Here is a 17,910-nt window from a genome sequence, read left to right on the forward strand (position 1 = left end):
AAAACAAGGGCCAGAAAACTGATGACATAAAATACTCCATACAATGGAGAGTATATGAAGGGAGAACCTCTCTTTCATGTGGAAGATATCAAATTTCCCTTATCTACCAGGGGGATACAAATTGTTGATGCGACTGGACGCAGGGTGAAACTAGCAGGAGCAAACTGGTCAGGCGGACATATGAGCAGGCACACGGTTGATGGACTTTAGAAAAGGCCCTTAAAGTAGATAGCTGAACATATTCGATATGAGTTCAAAATGAACTGCATTCGGCTGACTTACTCATTGCAGCTTTACTTCGACAACAACGTCGTCGACAACAAATATTTGTCGGCGAACCCCGAACTGCAGGGAAAGACGAGTATGGAAATCTTTGACTTTACAATTAAGACTCTTACTGACGTCGGATTGATGGTTATTTTGAATAACCATACTTCGACATCGCAATGGTGCTGCTCAAATGATGACGGAGATGGACTTTGGTGGTCACGAAAATACCCTTAATATCAGTTCTTTCAGTGTACTGAAGATTTTGCGAAAAGATATGTTGGAAACCCAAGGGTGATTGGAACAGATTTACGCAATTAAATTCGTCCTGCACATGGCGTAAAACCTACATGGGGGACTGGGGGACCACGCACAGATTGGAAAAGGGCTGCTAAAATATCAGGTGAGCTCACATTGAGGCACGCTCCTCACTGGTTAATTTTTGTCGGAGGATTGAATTATCAATTGGACTTGACTGACGTTTAAGATAGCCCAATATAATACACTATTCCTAATAAGCTAGTTTATACTGGGCACTTTTACAGCTTTTCATGGCCTGTAAATTGGGAATCATATTCTTACGAGCGATTTAAGAAAAAACTTATCAACGAACAAACTTATGTTCGCGATTTAGGTGTTCCATATTTTCTCGGAGAGTTCGGTAGCGATGTTCAGAACAACGCTTGGAAATTTTTAATGGAGTTCATAGCTTAGCACGACATAGATTGGACCTATTGGTGCTTAGATGGTTTCAAAAACGATCCTTCTGTTGACGAACCCTATGGGCTCTTCTCGAATGACTTTTAAACTGCCCGAACACCGGCAATGCTGGCAGATATAATAAAAGTCGGTCCTCCACCATCTGCTTTGGCAAGATTTTCTGAAATTAAAGCAATGAAAGGACAAAAGACATTAATGACTTAATGAAATGAGATATTTCATATAGATTTATTATTATATGTCTTTAGTAATCGGGTAGTTTCTATATTATTATTTATTTCATAGCTAGAATGAATTTGTGAAGCTTCACTAAAATTTTGCTAGCATTATTATAATATTTTTTAAGAATTCCTTTATTTTAATAATATTGAAAAAGACGGCATTTCCTTGACTAGGAAATTAATCATATTTAGAAAATTACTTAGAATCATTTTTCTTAAGGGTTTTTAGTTGACAAAAAAACAATCTCAATCGAATTTTTACGGTTGCTAATTTTGGGATATTTTGTTTAATTAAATGATTCGAAAAATAAATACATTTAAAGGTTTGCAAACAGGTTTTATTTCATATGAATTAATATGAAAAAAATAACGGAATGTTTATATCTCTCCTTAAGGTAGTTTAGCAATTCCTTGACTAATTGTTCAATCTTTGGATATTTATGTTGAAAAAATTGCGTTAATATATAAAATCTATGTGAATTGCAATATAATATTCAAATAAAAATGGGAAACCTTACTGACGTCGGATTGATGGTTATTTTGAATAACCATACTTCGACATTGCAATGGTGCTGCTCAAATGATGACGGAGATGGACTTTGGTGGTCACGAAAATACCCTTAATATCAGTTCTTTCAGTGTACTGAAGATTTTGCGAAAAGATACACAGAAAATCCCAGGGTAATCGGTATAGATTTACGCAATTAAATTCGTCCTGCACATGGCGTAAAACCTTCATGGGGAAATGGAGATGGGCGCACAGATTGGAAGAGAGCTGCTAAACTGTCAGGTGAGCTTGCTTTGAAGCATGCACCTCACTGGTTAATTTTTGTAGGAGGCTTAGATTACCAGTTGGATTTAACCTTCATTAAATTTAGCCCACTTTCATACTCTATTCCTAACAAATTAGTTTACACTGGGCATTTTTATTTCTGGTCTTGGGGCAATATCCAATGGAACTGCTATCCTTACGAATTCTTTAAGGCCAAATTTTTCCTTGACCAAACTTATGTTCGCGATTTAGGAGTTCCATATTTACTGGGAGAGTTCGGAGGTGATGTTCAGAATGTTCCTTGGAAATATTTAATGCGATTCATTGCCTAGAACGACCTAGATTGGACCTACTGGTGCTTAGATGGCTTCAAAAATGATCCTTCTGTTGACGAACCCTATGGGCTATTTACAAATGACTTTTTGACAGCTCGAACACCCGCAATGCTATAAGATTTGATCAAAGTCGGCCCTCCACCTTCTGCATTGGCAAGGTACCCTGAAATTAAATTAATGAATACCTTACAAACAATGGCAATTTTTCCTCCTCCTCCAAGCTGAATTCAATCACGACCATGAAATAAAACTCTTCAAGAAATTGAAATGATTTTTATTTCTTGTTAAAAATTATATTTCTTGTTTAAAGAATATATATATATATAATGTAAGAATGTTTCAAATGAGGAAGAGAAAATAAATGATATAAATTTCATATGACTTTGAAAGAGGGCGATGCAACTTAATTACTATGGTTTCCAAAATTCTAAGTAAGCTCCTTTCCAAAACTTAATCGATAAGGGTTATCCTCATCGAGTTCCCAGGTCGATCCTTTGCGATTGCTATTCGAGGATTCCGATTTTTCAGACTCCGCTCCTTAAAAAATAAATAAATTTTTGGCTTTTTAAGGATTCACAGCAATCATGATGTTATTTACAAAACTCTTTAAGGCGTTTTGAGAGGATTTGTGAATAAATTCTGGCAACACAATTTATAAGTTTGTAAGTTGGATTTATATTTACCGAATTGCGCTGAATTAGCTTTAGAAATTCTGATAAACTTTTGAAAAATTTTATTTTTTTACAATGTGTGTTTTGACTATACTGCCAATGTTTTGAATTATGTCGTTACGCATAAATCCAATGTTTTCAATTTGCTCTGAGATTCGACTTCCAAGCTTTTATAAATATTCATTTATTTAAGTATTACATTTTCGTAATTATTTTTGCAGTTCGGAATGCTTTTGAGTGAGAATTTCAATACTATTTTGCAGCCATTTATCCATCGATTGATCCAACTTAGTGAAATGCTCTGAAATCTTTTGCATTAAATTGGGAGTTTCATATAGATAGCGTTGAAAGTGTTCGAACTTGGGTTCAAGTGCATCAAGATTCTCGATGAAATTGTTAAGCAAGGTCGTTCTCTGCAATTACTCATCTTCTGCTCTATTTGTTGCATTTATAGGACAGACATTTGGTTTGTTTGAGCTATTTGCCCTGATTCTGATGGCCAGCTGGCCATTTGTAATATAGCCAGCCGCACATTTCTCACAAAATGCTTTGCCCTTAATCATAAAAGTTGCCTATTTTATAAAGATATAATTACGATCTTCATTGCAGTGGAATGAGATGGGTTCGAACAATACTATTGTTCCTACTTACTATTACTTATTTTATGCATACCTTCCTAACGAAGAGCAGAGGAGTTATCTTTTAAGTGGGGGTTCTGCGAAGGTTGAGAAACGTGATTATTCGTAAAGTTCATATTCTTCTAGGAATTCGTTATCGCAGCAGTAACATAAAGGCTCGATTGACCGTTGGATGAAGTGATCGTGTGACTGTTGTTTTCGGAGGAGGAGACTAGTGTATCTAGCATTGATTTCTTATGTTTTTGAAGGTCTAATTAAATGACGACTGGGTTTCTTTTATCGTTAATGTTTCTGATGCTTTGAGATTTGTTTGTTTTATGATGAGGTTCAGGGCTCAAATTTAATTTAGTTGTCTGGTATTTTTTTATAGCGAATTAATTTTCATTGCTATTCGAAATTTGATATAGTCCACTGTGATTTTTATCTGCGTCGAAATCCATGACTTCGGTGTCGAGGAATGCTCCGCATTATGTGTTATTCCTTTTTTCAGTGCTAAACTACCTTTTAAGTTGCCTGCTGTTTTTGATGTTGGAAGATTTGATGGTAATCACCTTTTTATTGTGTTGCTTTTTATCTGTTATTTATTTTGATTTGTAATGGTAACTCGATTATTCCTTTGCATTACTTTGTTTAGGAGAGAGTCCGTTGTTATTGTTGCGATTGGATATCTCAGAATAGGCATTACTGCGAATATGAGCATTATTCGCATTATTCGCTTCAGTATACATATTTTCTTTGTTGGCCTAGCCTTCATACCCATAAACGACATTAGTTGGATTTGTATGCCTCTTTGAAAAATATTGCGATAACTGAATTAGATTGGAAGTTGAGTTGCTCCTGCTTGGTGTCTAACTCAACGTATTCTTTTATTTTTTGGATTTGTTTGCAGGTAGATATCCGGCATGCGATTTCATATTCATATTTGCATTCATTTGGGTGTGCATATTTATATTCGTATTTATTTTCATAACGACTATATACACCAATGTGGTCATTTGACAATAAGGATTAAATTATAGTATTTATATACCATTTGAATAAAGAATAAAGGATATCATATGAATAAAGAGTACCATTATTTTAGTCTTGTTTCAGAAATTTATTTGAGGAGGAGGATGAGTTTGCATTTCGATACAGATTAAAAGAATTAAAATCATTTATGAGTTCACTGTTTTCAGTTTCAATTATGAGAACAAACTTGCATGAAACAGTTAGCATTACAAAAATCGCAAATCGAGGTCGAAATAGTCAAATGATGAAAAGCAATTGACCAATCTCTAGTTACTTAAAATGATAAGTATTAAAGCTATTCGAAACGAGGGATATTTGTGCAACTTCGGGTGCAGATAAAACTTTCGGGATATAAGCAATTCGAAAGATCCAAAGTTAAGTTTATTCAGATAGATTTTATGTCTGATATATTCTGTCATGTCCCATAATAAAAATTATTTGAGCGAATGAATGAACGAATCGAAGCTGAACTGACGAACATGGTGGAAAATATATTGCTAAATGTCGGGCGAGCAAGCGACGTATAAAATTTGGACATCCTACTTGAACACGAGTTCTATTTCGAAGTAAGTTCTCTCATTTTTCCATAATTTAATATCTAAATAATCAAAATTGGAGAAGACGAATTTCTTGCTCCTGAGGAAAAAGTGCAAAATCTTATTGATCTTCTTGGTAAGAAACTGCAGGTAGATGTATCAAGATTGTCAGGGGTTGAAATATTGAAAGGTCACTTCTTCGATATGTATAAGATTCTACGGATACTTCACCAGTTCAGTGAGCCCTTCACTGATCAAAACAGCCTTTATAATGTGCGCAAAATTTAAAGGCATTAATCAGAACCCGTAATGGCACATTCCTACGATCATAACTTAAAAGCTTATAGTGCGAAATATTCCCCTGCTCTCAAAGATATCGAAAATAGTATTTCCTCAAGAAAATAAAAACAGTCGGCTTATTGCGAAGATGTGAAAGAGGATCTATTTTCAGAACATTCCGCGCCAATTGCCCACTCAGTGTCAATGCAGCATGAACACGAAGAAGTAGAAAACCAGAAAGAACAGATTTTCAGAGAAGAAATAGACAAACCATAATATAAATAATAAAAATACACTCAACTTGTGCAAACAAATCAGAAATCATTAGAAAGAAAGAAGATATCGAAGAAGGAAGAGAAGAAAAAAGAAAAAATGATCTGGAGATAAGCTGCCAACAGCATCACAATAAATAAATAAAAACGTAGGGCTTCTAAGCCTTTGAAAAAAAGTATCCGGAAGCCTCAAAATGAATAAATAAAATTGGCAAATAAAAAATTTAAGACTTATTTACAAAACTATATGAACAAAAATAAAAACGAAAAACAAAGGCCAACATCTCAAGTTAGACCAAAATCAGCAAATCGTAAAAATTTATACAAAGAACTCTAAGAAATTGATAATTTTTTTAAGTCTTTCTCTTATCGATTGCAGGACCAAAAAGAAAAATATCTGAAAAGAATGTACTTATCTGTTCATTTAGGTCGCAAATTATCCGAAAGGAAGAAAACAGCAGGCTATCTACCAACAAAAAACGCATCAAAGAGTAAGTCAAAACAATCTAAAAAAAGCACAAAGTATCCCTGAATAGATTGACCAACTGCCATTCGATCCGGAAGACCCTGCTTCAAGAGGAAGAATAAAATACAAAATAAGCCATCGAAATCCGCAAAAAGTAGCAGGAGAAGAAGATTAGGTAAAGCTAGCGTCAACATCGCGAAAAGAAGAAAAAATAAATCAATCAAATAAAGAATTATATATAACAGATGAATAACAAAGCGCTTTTGAAGTTGGAAGAAGGTGGCAAATTCTAAAAAATGGTCTTTAATATGTACAAAAGATACTGAACAAGTTTCTTCTCAAATTGTATATTTTCATGAAAGGCACATTAATAAATTTTATTAATTTGCAATACAGTTTTCATTTAATGTATTTATGTATTTATGTATCATACTGACTTATTTAAATGAGTGTTGCGATCTCTGCGGAAAGCTATCGGCAGATCAAGGAATATAGCGAGATATTGGAGGCAGAGAACAAGGCCAAAAATATTTAATTGCAAGTTCTTCACAAATAAAGAGAGCGATTGGCAGCTGAACTTCTCGCTGCAAAATCAGTTGGAAGTGCCAATAAATGTGATAGTTGTTCTGGAAAAGATAGAAGAATTGGACAACTATAAAATAATTTAAAAGCCATGACTGAGATAAGGATGAAATAGAAAGTTGAATACTAAGCAAAAATCAAGTAATCCTCACAAAAAACCCAAGTATTAAATTCAACGATCGTCAGATCATCGAACAGCAGCTCTAAAGATCGAGATTATTAGAGAGTGATATCTGAAAAGACATCAAAAATCACAGAACTCGAGAAGCTTCTCGGAGACACTAAATTAAAGCTCTAACAATAAAAGAAAAGTCATAATTAAAATTTAGCTTCTTTGACAGCCCAAAACAATATAAAGCTCGGCCAAGTAATAAAATAAATTTCAAATCAGGAAGAAGTGGACCTGCTCAAACGGGAGATTTCTGAATTAAAAATGATCAATGAAGAGCTAAAGCAAAAAAGTCCTGTTTAGGAACTGTAAAAGTCAAGGGCTTGGACTACAATCAAAATAGACGGATCTTCCCCAGAATAAAGAGCCTTGATAAAGGACTAAAACTCGAACTTGCAAAGATAAAACAAAGGACTGGTTCAAAAAATATAGTTTATCGAGAAGAGACTCATTTAAGTTGAAAACTGGAACAAGATACTCAAATAGTAAATCTTAATGAAAATGCATCGTGCACAATACTTCCATTTACAGCCATATAAAATATATCAAAGTATCAACTCATAGCATCAATCTACTGACTACATTCAAAAAGTGGCAATGACGACAACAAATATAATTCCCTATCAAACCACAACAACAAATTTAACAATTAGCCCAGCAACATACCCCCTGAACAATCAAACCACAACAAATTCAGCAGTTAACCCAGTAACATACCAGCCTCAACTTCAACCTCTTAATCAATACCAATTCATAAATAAAGCAAACTCGTAGCTCTAAAGCAGAAATCCCAATTACCAAAGCATAGACAAATCTGCAAAATAGTACACTCAGTCATTGATCCAATAAAACAGCAGCATGCAAATGAGCTCCTATAATAAGAGTGCTTACGAGTAACAGCCGGAAGAATAAGAGAGAAAAGCTGTCAAGATATTCAAGTATGGAGCTCAGAATCAAAATCAATACGCATAAAATAATAGGGCTGTTGCCACAAATAAGAAATTGGAGGAGAAGAAAGATACACCTATTTCTGTCGGGAGTTTTATTAGCTCACTTTTCAAATCCAAAGATTAGAAATGAATGACAATGATAAATTAGTGTAATTGTGATGTGGTTTAACATATTAGTAAGGTCTGCTCATTATAGTATGTATGTGTGCATATGTCTAATTGTGGATGTGTATAATTAGGAATATGCCGAATTAATTATCCATATGTATATATAATAATAGCAGTGGATACAGATAATGAAGTTACTCTTTCTTTATGCAATGATTTAATACATATATTTTATAAGACAAAGTAATAAAGTTTTAATATTCAATGGCCGATAGTATCAAAATTGTTGTCAGAGTCAGACCATTTAATCAGCCTGAAAGAGAGAAAGGTCAGTAGTGCGTAGTGGAAATGGAAGGCCAATAAGTTAGGCTGAGAAATCCAGACAATGGCGAAATCAAAAAATTCGGCTTCCATAGATGTTACTGGAGTACAGACGACTCCCAAGGAAAACCACCCATCGATAACATGTTTGTCTTTAACGATATTGGTAAATAGATTTTGAGCCATATTTACCAAGGTTACAATTGCACAGTATTCGCATACGGGCAAACGGGAGCTGGGAAGTCCTACTCAATCGAAGGCTACGAAGAAAAAGGGATACTGCAACTATGTCTACATGACATCTTCGAAAGAAGGATAAAATAGAACTTGGCAGAGGGAGTCATCACAACCGTGAAAGTTACATATTTGGAAATATACAATGAAAAACTTAGAGATTTATTGAACCCGAATGATAAACAATAAATCAAGGTTCAGTCGGCAGGCACTTCAGTCTTCATCGCCGGCGTTGACCCAGTCCTCTGTGAATCCTACGATGAAGTGCTCAAGATGTTTCAGGATGGTAAGAAGATTAGAGTTATCGGGTCTCATGCCATGAATAAGACATCATCGCGCAGTCATGCTGTCTTCACAATATTTTACAAATAGGTGGGAAAAGGCAAGAAGTTTGAAGCGAAATTCAATATTGTTGATCTCGCGGGCTCTGAAAGGCAATCAAAGACAGGAGCAACTGGCAAAAGGCTCGAATAAGCAAATAACATTAACAAGAGTCTCACAAACTTGGGGATCATCATTGAAACACTCGCTAGCAACTGCATGAAGAAGCAGAATAATTTTGTGCCATATAGAAATTCGCTGCTCACTCACATTCTGTCTGAGTCCCTCGGAGGTAACAGCAAGACTTTCATGATTGCCGCCATCTCCCCAGCCTCATTTAATTACGAGTAGACATTGGGTACTCTCAGATTTGCCCAGAGAGCCTCCATGATTAGCACAAAATCCACTAAAAATGTGGAGCAGAAAGAAGGCTATAACAAATAACTCCTTGAGGAAATTTAAAGGCTTAAACAATAACTATAAAATGCCAGCGGGAAGATTACGAACACTCATACCCACTCTCACTCAGTGAATGTGGAGTATATCACATTAGAAGACCAGCAGAGAGCTAATGACCTTCAAAATAAGATCAACATCATGATGGACGAGCTCCGAAAAAATAAATAGGCAATGGAAGATCTTGAGAAACAGCTCGAGAACGAAAGGAAGAAGAAACTGGAAATGGAGGAAAACAGAAAGAAGGCCATGAAGGAAGCTGGGCTCTAAACGGAAAAAGATGCCAATAAAGATAAGCTGCCCTATATCATGAATATCTCTGAGGATCCCTCTTTGGCCGGTATGCTCATGTATCACTTGAAGGACGGGGAGATCAAAATAGGCACCAATTAGGCAGACGACAATGACATTAAGCTGAATGCTTTGGGTATACAGAAGCGTCACTGTTTGATCGATGTAAAGGGCGAGGAGATCTACATCACTCCTAATCAAGACTGCAAGCTGTTCATCAACGGGCTCAATGTAACCACCAAGAAGAAGCTAAAACACTTGGACCGAATAACATTAGGGCACGCGAACACCTTCAAGCTGATCATCCCAGGCGGGAAGATTGATATCATGGGGCTAGTAGCCCGATACGGCCAGTTCTTAGACGATAAACTGAGTGCTGATACTGATGAGGCGAAGAACACCAAAATATTCTTGCAGGAACTTGAGCACCGATTGGACAAAGACAAGTTCGCCAGATTCATCGAGAAGTTCAAGGATGCCCTCACCGACATTGACGAAGCCAATGACTACACCATGTTCAGGTATAAGAAGTACCCGCTCAAAGGCCGCAACATCCAGTTTCGCATCAACGCCATTATTGATATACAGAACTACGCAACTGGCGAGCCCTCACTCATCATTCTTTGCGAGCATAAAGAAACCAATAGCATTGAATTCATTTGGGCAGAAGATAAGTTCCAGACGCGTTTAGGAGAAATGCAAGCATGGTATGCTGATGCGAGCGGCGCAAGTGAAAGCAAATCAACATTCTACTAATTCGATCCATGGTTCGATGCGACTGACAAGTTCATCAAAGAGAAAGAGCATCTCTAAGTCATGAATGCTAAGCAAATTCATGAGTTTTGGACACTGAAGCAAACCTAAAATTCAGAAACCTACAAGCAAATCCTACAATAACAGAAAGATCTGCTTGCTACATTGGCTAAATTAGGAGCAGATGCACAGATAGTGGAAGATTATGGGGATTTCTATTTCAGGGGCTACGATATACCTGAGAATCAGAAAGTTAAAGTGGAGAAACTGAGGAAAAACTAGGAGGCGCATAATCTGGTAAAGAGGTTTATGGAGTGCTGTGCATAAATCCAGAAGTGTAACTTGGATAACAAGGCCTTCAATGCCCATAAGAATAAGTATGCCAACACCCATGCTCAGAAAAGTGCCCCAGAAAAGAGCCAGTCCAATAGTATGACTGCCGATATGGAAGGAATCCTTCAAGAGCACGCATGGATGACCCAAAAAATCGAAGAACTGCAGGCCGAACTCAGGCAGAGGACGAGGGAAAACAACAAGAAAAAATGACAGTGATTGATTTCGCCAAGGAAAGCAACATCCTTCATAATTATTATAATATCATAATAATATTCTCGATGTTATATTGTACATTTGCATCATGGATTTGTATGATACATTTATATTATACATTCTCGATGCAAAGAGCCTTCATCACACTAAGCTTATTCTATATGGTCTCTACCTTGAACAAGTATTTCACTCTGGAACATAGATTAGAATTGAAACCGAAACAAAAATAAAATATTCAACGTGCACAGTTCGCAGAAATCGGATAGGCTAACACATACATCCTTAGCAACTATTTCGATGTATTTCAAAAGTTATCAAATAGGTGCAGTATTACGCATACATTGGGGTTGGCACTCCCAACCAGTAACTTTCTGTCATTTTCGACACAGGAAGCCATCGATTATGGGTGCCTATTGCGAGCTGTGTCGGCTGTCCAGTACAGACAAACTACTTCAATCCCAACAAATCATCCACATTCTCGATAACAGACCAAGCTGGCGAAATCGAATACGGTAAAGGATATGTTGCTGGGATGTATGGCAATTAAGTGGTAAGCTTCGAGGAGATTTCAGTTAGCACGACTTTATTGTTTGTTGACTATGAGAAAGACTTTGAGGGGACGGTGCCTGATGGCATTTTGGGCCTGAGCAACGAAAAGAAATATAAAAGTATATTCGATCTTGCCTATGAGGATAATCAAATTGTTTCGAGTACATTTGCCTTTCAGTTGGGGTTAGAAGCATTTGGAGAACAATCCTATTTCTATTACAATATTTCAGATCAAGATTTCCCTGATGCTTATTTCATAAAAGCCTCGCGTTCGAACTACTGGACAATTCCCATCCAAGGAATGTTCATCAACGAGAAAAGATATAATATTACAGAAGCATTAATCGACACAGGAACCAGCCTCATAATCCTACCATAAAAAATATACTCCCAACTAAACACAGACATCTTTCAGGCAAACTGCCAATCCTACTCAAGTAAATAGATATCATATGTATTGCAGAATTAACAATGAGAAGATGCAGTTGTAACTCGAGTTATTATCCCAATCTCACATTTGTTAGTTCGGGCATTTATTTCAATGTGACTGCTGAGATGTATATGTTGGGGTTGGGGTATTCCACTCGATGTTATTTGGGGATTGATAAAGTGGCGAACTTTCCATTTGCGATTTTAGGAGATAACTTCTTGCAATATAATACTGTAATATTCGATAAGAGCAACAACAGACTTGGGTTCATTAATAACTATAAAGCATTGGAGAAGTTTATTCAATCGAAGGCTGTTTAATATATATTGGACTTTTTGGCGTTGCTCACTTTGTTTGCTCTCTTGTTTATTGTCTGTAGGCCAAAATCACAATCCCAGGTTTCTGAAATTAAGAAGCCCTTATCTGCTAATCCTGTTTACCCCCAATATTAAATGAAAATGCAAGAACAGTGATATATATATGTGTATGCGTTTATACATGGTTTAGAATAGCACAATTTAAATTATAAATTACTTATTAAAATGTCGTCGAAATATCAAGGCAGACAAGATCCTATTGAACAGCTCAGGGATGTGTACGCCAACAAAAAAGGCAGAATTAAATTGAAAGGCAAAGACCTTTATTTTGACAAGGATATTAAAATGAGCCTAAAAACAGAAACTGCATGGATATCCCCACAGACCAATAAGAAGTATAACCTAGGGTCACTATGGCTTTTCATGGAACATCACCTCAAGAATATTCCAACTACTGATGAGTATATCGCCAAGATTTCGTAGTATGAACTCGATGCAGTCAACATCGCTGACCGTCGCGAAGTGGTGAACTACCTTAGTGGATAAATCAGCACGACCACCCATATTAACCAAGAGTTAAAGGCCCTACCTTCGCAGAATCGAAAGAGAGAGCAGCCAGCAGGAGGATTTGACAACGCCGAAGACAACTTAATAAAGAAACCAAAAACAGATGAGAACTTACCAATATAGTTACAGATTATAGATTATTTGACTGCATTTTAGAGGCCAATTAATTCGAAGTCCAGGTGTATGATCTACCCGAATAAGAGCTTTGATGGAATTCTGAGGACTATATCCGAACAGCAGAAGAGAACGCAAAAAGCAGTTTAAAATTCGACCACCAAGTACCGTATATTGTCCATTCTCGAGAAAAAGAAACTGCCTATTATTATTGTACCAGAGACTGGCCAATTAGGCAATATTACCCTTGGGAATATCTAAAAGTTTCTGGTTAGGTAGGAGTATGATGAAGGCGCCTAACTGGCCAATTCTTGGGCTTCCAAGACAGAAATAACTCGGGAGCTAAAAGGAAAATCAATCACATTCTAAGTGACAAACAAACCCGCTTTACTCTCAGAAAAAGATTGGGAGTTCGTTGTCGCCATTTTTGTTCAAGGAAAGTAGAATGAGTTCTAAGGATGGCCTTATACAAACCCAAAGAAAGTTTTTGAAAAGCCATGCGGATTCTTTGTGCGCTACATAAAGACATCAGTTCAGCATGCACAATAATGGAAAGTGAAGGACTTAGTGATAGAAAGAAACACTCGGTATGGCGATCGGGAAGTCGTGAAGATCATCTGGAATGCCATATAAAATTATATATTCGAAAAAGTGTGATATATTCATTGTGCTATTTATGTGCTATCAATAGAATAGGTCTCTTGCACTAATTGCGAACATAATCAAATGTCATCGAGGGCATTTTCATATTAGTTGAGATCCATTTCAACTTTCTTTTACTTCTTCGCGACGGCTTCGTGCTGCATTTCGTCGATAAGCTTGTCGACATCTTCATCTTCGATTTCGTCACCTTCGACGTCCATTGCGTCTGCGATGTATTCGTTCAGGACATTCATCCGTTACTTCTCGGTCATGAATTTTTTGATTGTTTCTTGGTATCCTTTGTTTTTCATTTTGTTGCTGGCTCCACTCATAATCTTGGCCATGCCTTCCATGACATTTTGCATCGACTCATTGACGGCCATTTGCTGGATTCTAATAAATCAAAAAAGTGATACTAAAATGTGACATTTTGGAGTTGATTGTCGACGTTGTTGTATTTGGCGATCATTTGGTTATTTTTAAGGATCTGCTGGGCGACCATTTTCTGAGATTGCTGAAATATGGAATAACTCGTACTTTGGACTCTTTCTTGTCGATTTTTCTCTTGAGGTCCCGACTCAAGGTCTTACTCTGATACTAAAGCTTATACTTTTCCCTTCCGAACTCTCTTCTCATTTTGCCAATTTCCTTGGTGTATTCCTTCACCTGTTCTAATCCCTAATAACTGGCGTACCTTTCATAGTTTTCTCGGCTTCTTTTGGCTACATTTTCTGTTGTTCCGCTCCCATGGCTTGATAAAATATTTATAAATAGGCTAACTAATCATGTAAAGTAGGCATAGTAACATATAAAAGTATATATATACGTTATGAAACTATGCTACCGATTCCATTCTCAAACAATAAGATTATATATAATAAACAAGCTACGAAATGCTTAGAATTTCAGGTTTTATTGCGACTGAGGAGATTTTATATTGTTTCTTGCTCATTGAAATGGATTTTAGAGTGATGATCCACAGTCTCAATATCGATGAATCTATTACAAATTTGGCATTTCACATGAGTGCTGACATAAAGCGAAGGGTTCTAAAATATTTGTTTTTGTAACAGTTTGTTATGTTACTCTTCATTCATTTATTTTTGCTTAAAGTGAAATGGAGTATCTATTTATTCGATAATTTTCGGCCTGCCCATTTTTTATTGTTTATGGAAGATGCTGGTGAGATACTGATTATCGTTGTAGTACTTCGAGCCACTCATTCGATTGTCAACGTATTTGCTGATATGGAGCTTTGTGCTTGTATCGTACATTTTATTTGCTGTTAATTTATGTTGTGGAAATAATAATAATATATGGCAATTGTGTGATGCTAATGTTAGATTGTGTTAGTTTGTGCTTTAGTACATCTTCAATAGAAAGACAGTTCCAGATTTATTCAATTGTAGCTAATTATACGATTAATCTAAAGCATATTCCATCAAATGCTTGGCCCATACTTCTTAATTTATTCATAGCCCTCGGTTCCTTTAAATTTCTTGTCGAAATTCTCAATAAACTGATGAGCCAAAGTCGATAAAGTTTGCTCATATTCCGCCTTCGAGTTCCATTGTTTTTCGGAATTGATCAATGAATCATTAATTCCCTTCACACTTTTTGGCACTGCAAAACCGAAATTCGAAGATTTAGTTGTTTCAACATTATTCAGTTATCCACTCATAATTGCATCGATAATGACTTGGGAGTCTTTCATTGGAATCTTTTGGCCTTGTCCTGCTGCTCCACCTGTCCATCTAAATATAAACTAAAAGTACCCTGTGCTGACCAACCAAACATTAACGTTGTGGGCTTTTATTTTATTGTAGAACATCTTGCCGTAAACGCTGGGGTGGAGGGGCAGATGAGCTTCTCCGAAACAGGCTGAAAATGCTGCATTTGTAGTTTGTGAGCCTGAGTTTTGGGCGTTGTTATTACCATAACCTGACAAAAATTGGTAGTAGGCTTGCTCATGGGTGAGTTTGGAGACAGGGGGCAGAACTCCAGTTGCGTCGGATGTTAATAATATGATGTTTTTGGGATGTTAGCCGACGGCCGGAGATTTGAAATTGCTAAAGGCGCTGTAAGGGAAAGCTGCTCTTGCATGCGAACTCACTGAAGCATCATTAAAGTTTAGAGTCCTTGTATTTTCGTAAAATCCTGCATTTTCAACGATGGTTCCAAACTTCAATACTTTGAAAATTTAGGGGCTGGTCTTTGTCTAGATGCCAAAGATCTTGGCATAGCACCCTCCTTCAAGGTTGAATATGCCTTCATCGCCCCAAGCTGCTTCATCATCACAAATCAGTTTATGACTCGATTTGAGTGCCAATGCTGTTTTTCCTGACCCCGATAAGCCACAGAGAAGTGTGGCTTCTCCTTTTGCATTTTCGAGCGCTGAGGTGTGAAGAGTCAAGATATTCTTCCTTGGGAAACTATATTGAAGGATCTTAAAAATCGATTTCTTCATTTCGCCAGCAAACTGTGAGCCCATAATGGTTATCTTCTGCTGGCCTAAATTGATTGCAGTGACAGCATTGGATGTGAGCCCTGGAATATGCCTCGAACTCTGCATTTCTCCTGCGTTGAATATGGTCAAATCAACACCCTTGGCGAAATCTTCCTCAAGTTATTTCTCTGTGGGCTGGATCAACACATTCCTCATGAAGAGCGCGTGATAAGTGCGAGTGCAGAATGTCCTAACTTTAATACGATGCTTTAGATCCCAACCAGCATATCCATCAACAACAAATGGCCTTTGTTGATGGTTTATGAAGTCAACTGCGAGGTTTTGAATCAAATCGTAAGATGAAGCACTAATTGGGATGTTGTTTGGTCCCCAGTTCACAGTCTTCTCTGTGTTTTGATCTTTGACGATCCTGGAGTTGCTGGTATCCATTCCTGTCTTACTGCCTGAAAATGAGCAGAGGGAGCCATTACTACTCACAAAGGATGGCTTTGTGTAGGGATCAGAGGGTACTTCGTTGAGGAAGGCCCTTTCATAAATCTCTGGTATTCTAAGATCATTATATTTCTACGTCGCGTTAAACCACAGATGTTTCGTACTAATGCCAGCCTGCTCTATAGACTTCTGGTGAGGGGCAATATTTGCAACCCTGAATAAGTTCTTGCTTAAGTGCATCATTGGTAGCCAACTTAGAATATATGATCAAAACCAATTCGATAGATTGATTTAAGTTTAAATGTTTAAATACATATCCGAATGCTCGTTGAAAGTTGGCGATAAAATGACAAATATGCCCATATAGTGATCGATTGAACTATATTGCTAAACAAATTTTGGGTTATCTGCGATTGGCATCTCCTGAAGTCTTCATTCGGGTTGTAAACATGGAGTATCATCTTCAACCATCTCGATTTATAGTGTGTTTTTAGGTAATAGTTGTAATGTTAAAAGTATCATAGATTTGCTATTATGTTATTGTATATGTTATTGTATATGTTATTGTTAATGTTATGAATGTTATGAATGTTATTGTCAATGTTATTGTTTTCATGATTAATGCTTTGCGTTGATATATCGACACACTGTGAGGGAGACCATCTCAACTATCTTGTTTTTGATTTTATCAGCTTTATCATATAAAATCATAGAAACTCAATAATTTAGCTATTTCGCGAAGTGACCCATTAGTTCAATTTATTCTGCTCTTTGGCTTTATGGTTTATGTCTATGAATAATTTTCTATTTGAGCCCTCAGTAAAACAATTGTTAAGCCCATCAAAAAAACTGAATTGAATTCAAAGTTTCAATCAGGATAAAATTCAGAAATCGCTTTAATTTATGGCGAAAGAAAGGGGAAATTCTATTCAGATTTTATTGTTCATAAATCCAATCATTTCAATTGCTGCCTCTCGTTCTTTTCTCTCCTCTTCTGTTGTCCCGGTTGTCCCGGTTGTCGTTTCTGTTATACTTGTTATCTCGATTATCTCTTCCTCCTCTGTTGTCTCTGTTGTCTCTGCTGTCTCTGTTGTTTCTGGCCTCTCGTGGCTGGTTTCTCCTTTCTTCCCGAGTCTTTTCTTGCTCTTCCCACTTTTCCTTGGTCAAAAATTCAACATTTTTGGTCTTCGAAGAATCCTGATACCCGACAGAGCTCTTTTGGGCAGCTGTTGGCTCTTTAGTCAGAGTAATTTCAATGATAGTCAAAAATCTCTTCTGCTCCACCCTCACAAGCCCTTCCTCCCTGGGCTCATACACGTCAATAACTTATCTTTCATTGATCTCAATAATTTGATGCAAGCCTTCAACTCTTCTGCGAACGATTTCTGCAACCCAGAGTGCGCGTTCGATAAGACGGTCAGCAGCTTTAATAGTAACAAAGCCCTTGCCTTCCCCAAAGAATAACTTGAG

At 36.8% G+C, this 17,910-nt stretch overlaps 1 protein-coding gene across 1 annotated transcript; it reads right to left on the reverse strand.

Moving 5' to 3' along the window:
* Positions 1-15,322: 15,322 nt before the first annotated feature.
* Positions 15,323-16,572, reverse strand: LOC148298204 (uncharacterized; the record flags this gene model as incomplete). Its single annotated transcript, XM_088277049.1, is given in 1 exon segment — positions 15,323-16,572. A coding segment is annotated over 1 exon segment (813 nt), but the record flags the coding sequence as incomplete, so codon positions are not given.
* Between the last annotated feature and the right edge of the window lie 1,338 nt (positions 16,573-17,910).

The sequence above is a fragment of the Brachycentrus maculatus genome, unplaced genomic scaffold, assembly GCF_059751285.1.
Source record: "Brachycentrus maculatus isolate JH-2025_06_01 unplaced genomic scaffold, ASM5975128v1 h1tg002377l, whole genome shotgun sequence".
NCBI classification, from domain to species: Eukaryota; Metazoa; Arthropoda; class Insecta; order Trichoptera; family Brachycentridae; genus Brachycentrus; species Brachycentrus maculatus.